The 6,895-nt window shown below is 39.1% G+C and overlaps 1 protein-coding gene across 3 annotated transcripts in view; it reads left to right on the top strand.

Annotated features, from left to right (window-relative positions):
- THADA (thyroid adenoma associated) overlaps positions 1 to 6,895 on the top strand; it is a 296,168-nt gene that overhangs the window by 22,908 nt on the left and 266,365 nt on the right. For all 3 annotated transcript variants that reach the window (XM_014538458.1, XM_005864760.2, XM_014538457.1), the window contains exon 15: positions 1,621 to 1,744. In XM_014538458.1, coding sequence (XP_014393944.1) covers positions 1,621 to 1,744 — 124 coding nt within the window. The remainder of the gene's footprint in view (positions 1 to 1,620; positions 1,745 to 6,895) is intronic.

Genomic DNA, 6,895 nt, shown 5'->3' with positions numbered 1-6,895 from the left:
ACCCAGCTGCAGTTTGTTAGGTAATTTTAGATTGCAAAGGGCCAGGCCATTCATATGCAAAAGCCTCTGCGCACAGCTTGGGTGGGGTGGGGTCTCAGGGAATCAACAGGGGGAGCAAACAGCTATGGCAGATCCTCAGTCCTACCCTAAGAGGCCCCGGGTCTCAGTGTCCCGGTAATCGCTGCAAGCACCTCTAAAAGAAAGCCGCCCTTGAGTTCCGCCCAATGCCAGACAATCCAGTTTCTCTTCGTATGAGTCTGGGTCCCCAGAGACTCGCCCGGAACTGGAGTTCAGAGCAGTCGAGAGCTTGAGACTCCCTCCCGATTGAAAAAGACAACCGAGTCCTCAGTTGCCAGCCCTTTCCGAGTGTGCCTCCGTACCTCTGCACTTTACTTCCGCACCTCCTCTGAGTCTCAGTGTGCTTTTCTCTTTCCTTTTAGTTGTAGAATTTCCACTCAGCCAGCCTTCCTGTGGTTCTGGATGATGTCCCTTTTGTCTTTTAGTTGTATTTTTGAAGTGGTTGTGCGAGGCAGCAATTTCAGGTGTTTACCTATGCCGCCATCTTGGTTTCCTCCTTTAGCTTCTTTTTGAAAAGGTAAAATGAGATTTGTCTAAATTAGGTATTTAGAAACACAAAACCTATTTTATGGATTGGCATTCTGATTTTTCATGTATGTACTTTCTTTTAGTTTGTGCTTATGGATATATATATTTTAAAAACTAGTCTTTAGATAGAATATTAATCAGCTATTCATTTATAATTAAAACTAGTTTAACTAGGATATTTTTAATAACTACCCTATTCCTTTGAAACTAATAAACTCCTACTTAGGGCCTGTAAGGGCCTAGAGGGTATGTCCCCAGAGTTGTATATCCTTGACCAAAGAAATGAATTCTGGGATCCTGTCTAGAGTCATTTGAGAGTAGAGCTGCTTATATCTATCTGTTCAGTTACAAATATATGTCGTCAGGGCATAGTATTATACTAGATGCTTCAGAACCACAACTTTTCCTTATAATTTTTCTCTTGATCTTACACAGAGAAAAATTACCATTTTAATTAGAGGGAGAAGATTTTATCCTGGATAAAGTATTTCCCACTTTGCTTTTTGTTTGAAAATTGCATTTTACTAAAAGTTGTTATTTTTTATCTTTGTATAAACAGAATGGTAGAGCAGGAGTCTAAAAAAAGGGGCAGACAGAAGACAACAGAATAGTTGGATTTTTAAATGAATTATGTCATAACTAAATTTATCAAGTATTACATTTATCAAATTTTTCAGGTAACGTGTATTGGATATTTCTTTGGTCATTTTAAAAGTTAAAATGTATACATACTTTTGATGCCTGAATGCATCACTAAAAATGTGTGGTTATTTCCTTGTGTGGAACATCGGATTTGTACTTGTTGGCTTTACAAAGATGGAGTTCATTACAGTCATGATATAGCTCATGGTCAAGGGTGTCAATCAGCAGTGTTAAGGGAGGTGAATAACTAGTATTGTTTCTAAAAATATTTTTTCCTTAATTAAAAGAAAAAAACCCCATTCTTAAATGTGGAACTTTGATGATAACCTATTGTGAGTTAACTCAATTATACTTATTGTAATTTATTTTTAGAATTTCATGTCATCCATTTGCAACAGTCTTTTTGAAGCATTGTTTCCTGGCTCTTCCTACCCAACTAGATTTTCAGCTTTAACCATTTTAGGCTCAATAGCTGAAGTTTTTCCTGTCCCAGAAGGTAAGTTTTCAATAATGTTTGGGGAAGTATTTATTTTTTCTTGCAAAACACATTTTTTCAACATTTTGTTTTGCTTGAAACTTGAGTTTTGTTGCCTTTTAAGGTTCTTATGAGAGGTTTTATTCTCACTATATAATTCTTCTGTGGACATAATTAAATTTGTCAATAAAGACACATGAGGGAAACTGTAGTTATTATTTGCCAAACCAAAACTACAGTTTTCATGGACTGTGCTTATTATGTTCTCATTGTGCTCCAACTTATATGTTGGTGTTCTAATCTAGTGCCCAATCTGTTCTTTAAGTTAAAAAAAAAATTTCTCTTATGTATTACAGTGAGTCTTTGTGGTTAAAATGTGGTTTCCCTCTACATGCTATCTGTTCAGTAAGTCTCATTCTGGTTTCAGAAAGACTATAGGATGATATCATTTCCAGGCATCCTGCTTTAATGATGCCCTTTGTTTCTCCTTCTGTGGGATACTCAGCTGAACATTGAATCTGGTTTGTGCTCAGTCCTTCTTGATTGTGGTCAAACAGAAAAATATCCTGCTCTGCTTCTTCTTGGAAAGCAATGGCCGGAGGATCAGAGAACTTTATTATATCGTTGGATTTATTTATTTATTTTTTTAGTTTAAATATTTAGGCAAAGTATACTTTTTTTAGCTGGGAGCAGAGTTATTTGATATTAATACAGGCTTTCTTCATTTGAAGAAAACCATTTTTCCCCCCAAATTTTTATTTGAAAAAAATTCAAGCCAAACAGCAAAGATTCAAGAACAGTTCAATGTATAACTGTGTACCCTCTACCTAGATTTATCACTTGTTTATATGATGCCATCCTTCCTATATAATAAAAGCCTAATATGCTAAATGTCCGGTCATCCAGTTGGCTGTTCAGCCAGTCAAAGTGTAATATGCTAATGATATGCTAAGGCCGCTCAACTGCTTGCTATGACATGCACTGACCACCAGGGGGCAGACAGTCAACTGGCTGACCAGTCACTATGACGTGCACTGACCAGCAGTGAGCAGATGCTCAATGCAGATGCTCCAACCAGTAGGTTAGCTTGCTGCTGGTGTCCGGCCAATTGGGACTGAGCAAGATGGGCCAAACACACCCTGGAGCCCTCCTGTAGTCCCTCCCCGGCTGGCCAACCTCCCACGTTCCTCCCCGGCCCTATTGTGCACTGGTGGGGTCCCTCGGCCTGGCCTGTGCCCTCTTGCAATCTGGGACCTCGTAGGGGATGTTGGAGAGCCTGTTTCAGCCCAATTGGTTGCTATGACATGCACTGACCACCAGGGGGCAGATGCTCAATGCAGGAGCTGCCCCTTGGTGGTCAGTGCGCTCCCACAGGGGGAGTGCCGCTCAGTCAGAAGCTGGGCTCATGGCTGGCAAGCACAGCAGCAGTGGCAGAGACAGGGAGTGGGCTTAAGTCATCAGTCGGACATCCCCCGAGGGCTCCTGGCCTGTGAGAGGGCGCAGGCCTGCTGCGGGATTCCCCCCCCCCTCCAGTGCACGAATTTCGTGCACTGGGCCTCTAGTTAATATATAAATGGGTTCTTGGAAACTGCAGCTTTAAGTGAAACAACATGTAACGAAACCAATTTTACCACAGGCTAATTGATATAAACAAGAGTTAAGTTTCTATAGCTTACTTTTGGCCACAAAAACATCACCAAACTTCTAAAAAAAGACCTGAAACACTTCTAATATTAAGCATTGAAATAAATGTGAGATTACATGTACATTTAAGAAAGACTAATAAAAACAAGTAAGATAATTATTTTCTAACACGTTTATTCCAGTCAGGGTCTCAGGTGGCCTGAGCCCACCCTGGCAGCTCAGGGCACAAGAGACAGGATGCCTTTCCATTGCAGGGCACACTCACACACATACACACCGACACTTACTCAGACTGGGACAATTTAGACACAGCTGTTACCGAACATGCACATTGTTGGGATGTGGGAGGAAACTGGGCTGCCCGTAGAAAACACATGCAGACACAGGGACAACTTGCAGATTTCACATAGAAAGTGGCCTTTGCGGGAATTAAATCCACCCATGTCAATGTTATTAAGAAAGGATGTTGAACAAAATGACATTATTCACGAATTTGCCATATTTGCTTTATCTCTCTATCTCTCATTAATTTTTTAACTATAACACAATGATCAAATTTTGGAAGTTTAATGTTGATATAATGCTGTTATCTAATATACAACCTATATTAAAAATTTGCCAGATGTCCCAATAAGTGGCCTTTTTTAGAAAAAATTTTTTTGCCTGTAATCCAGAAACTAGTTCAAGATCATACATTGCATTTCGTTGTTATATCTCTTTTAGCCTCCCTTAATCTGGAAAGTGTCTTATTTCGTGACATTAACATTTTGGAGGAATGTGTCTCAGTCTTCTTGTTTCCTCATGATTTCACTCAGGTCTTGCATTTTTGGTATGAATATCTCATAGGTGATGTGATGTTTTTCTCAGGGCATCATAGTAGGAGGTACATAATGTTGGCTTGTTTATGATGGTAAATTTGATCACCTAATGAGAGTAGGTGTGGGAGGCCGAAAAATGACCTCCAAAAGGTATCCACATCAAATCCTAGAACCTATGAATCTGAACCTTACTTGGAAAAAGATTCTTTGCAGAAGTGATTAAGTTAAGGATCTTAAAATGAGATAACCTTGGATTATCTGGATGGGCCTAACTGCCATCACAAGTGTTAGAAGAGAGAGGCAAAGGGAGATCTGACACATAGAGAGAAGTCAGTGTGACAGTAGAGATTGGAGAGCTATGGCTACAAGCCATGGAATCCTGGCAGCCACCAGAAGCTGAAAGAGTCAGGCACCATTCTCCCTTTGAGCCTCCACAGTGAGCATGGCCCTAACAACACCTGGATTTTGTACTTCTAGCTTCCAGGACTGTGAGAGAATAGATTTCTATGGTTTTAAGCCACCAAGTTTGTGGTAATTTGTTACAACAGCCTCAGAAAATATTAATAGAGGCATCCATCAGTAAAGAAAATTGCAATGGTACTACAACTGAACTTAGGAAATGAAGTTTTGCTACAAGTGATTGCTTATCCAGTTAACAAAAAGTTTTCTGTATAGTTGCACCTGGGTGTAGGGGAAGTACTGGGCTGAATTATGCTGGTAATTTTTCAATTGAGAGAGTAGTTTAACATATGTAAATGTACTTTAAAAATGAAAAACCTGAGTCATATTCCTAATGAATGAGTCACATATAATTGGGCAGTGACTGACATCACAGTATTTCTGTTTATTAAACAACGTGGGGGTAATGCAATGGTGCAAGCCACACTATACCCATTAACTTTAAAGGAGGCTACAAAGGTATGACCATGAAATACTGGATGGGAAATGTAAATTTATTTTTCATCTTTATCACAAGAACTTTAATGTGGGTTTCTGTATTATTTTATAGAAGGTCTGTGATTTGGGACTAGTCAAATGGTTTCTTCCTTTCCTCAAATATATCCTGGTTCAAGAAGAATAAGCACATGCATCTTTCTTACTCAGAATAAAATATCACAGTATTTATGGTGAAAAACTTGATTCCTCAATTAGATTAAAGGTGTTGGTTCAGTAAATATTTATTTAGTTATTATATGTCATGCAGCCGTGGATACGCAGTGTACAAAACAAAGTGCTTCCCATTTTTGAGCTTAGATTTTAGTGAAGGGAGTCAGACCCTACCGAGTAATAGGTATGATTTTTGATGGGGATAAGTACTATGAAAAAATATTTCAGGAAGAGAAGGGGAGGGAGATTTGGATTGCCTGGGAGGATGGGCAGTGCTAGCCGTTTCATACAGAGAAAGCTTCATATTTGACTAGAGCCCTTAAAACAACCAGTGGGTGAAGAAGAAATCACAAGGGAAATTAGAAAATACTTTGAGAGGAATAAAAACAAAAGCACAACATACAAAAACGTATGGGATGAAGCCAAAGCAGAGGTCATGGATTTATAGCTATACATGCCTACATTTAAAAAGAAAATAATTGCAAATCAGTAAGCTATACCTCAAGGAATTAGAAAAAGAAGAGCAAACCTTACTGGAAGCTAGCAGAAGGAAGGAAATAATAAAGATTAGAATGGAGATAAATGAAATGGAATATAGAAAAACAGTACAGAGACCCAACGAAACCAAAAGTTGGGGTTGTTGGTTTTTTTTAAAGATCACCAAAATTGACCAAGTTTTGACTATACTAGGAAAAAAAAGAAGGCGTAAATAATTAAAATCAGAAATGAAAGTAAGGATGTTTCCACTGACCTTACAGAAATAAAAAGGACTATAAGATTGTGCCGAGCCAGCTCAGCCAAGGGTTCATAAGCCTGAGGCGGGCTGGAAGGGCGGGTGTGGGGGGTCACGGCGAAGGATGAAGAAAAGACCAAGAGAATAAGCTGGGTCTAAGTCAGGGGTGGGCAACCCCTGGCATGCGTGCCAAACATGGCAAGCCAGTAACTTTTGCTGGCACGCGAAACCCTCTCTTATAATCTTCCATTTGCAATTTTTTTCTTAATATCGACTTCTTTATTTTTCAGATAAATTCAGTGTAGGTGCATCTTAGATAAATAAATAATTTTACATAACAAGTTATCTTAAAGACCATAGACATGGATTGACGAGAGAGGGGAAGAGCAATTTCTATGCCTCTGCCTTAACTCTCCCTGCCTTCCTAGATCCGACCAGTGTTTTGGTTTCATCCACATACGCTTGTGAATCTTTGTTCTCAGTGATGAATTTTGTTAAGTCTCATAATAGGAGTAGCCTGACGGATGAAAGTAGTAGCTCGTGCATATCTCTGAAGGTCACGAAATATAAACCTGATGTAAAATCTCTGTCATCAGTGATGCAGCAGCAAAAGTCCCACTGATAATATCAAACGGAGTCATAAAGTTTTCTGTCGGACTATCAGTGTACATGTATACATTAAAAAATAAATGTATTTTTCATCATCATATACTGTGTTTTTGTCGCTCGAATGAATTTTATTATTTCTTCAAGGTTCTTCACATACATACACCTTAAGAGATATCAAGTAGGTATAACATGTTCTCAAAAACTTAGGGTTGGCACGCAGAAGAATTTTGAGTCAGAGATTTTGCTGGTTTTGGCACGCAC

The sequence above is a fragment of the Myotis brandtii genome, unplaced genomic scaffold (genome assembly GCF_000412655.1).
Source record: "Myotis brandtii unplaced genomic scaffold, ASM41265v1 scaffold191, whole genome shotgun sequence".
NCBI lineage: Eukaryota > Metazoa > Chordata > Mammalia > Chiroptera > Vespertilionidae > Myotis > Myotis brandtii.
This window is presented reverse-complemented; position numbering and strand designations above follow the sequence as displayed.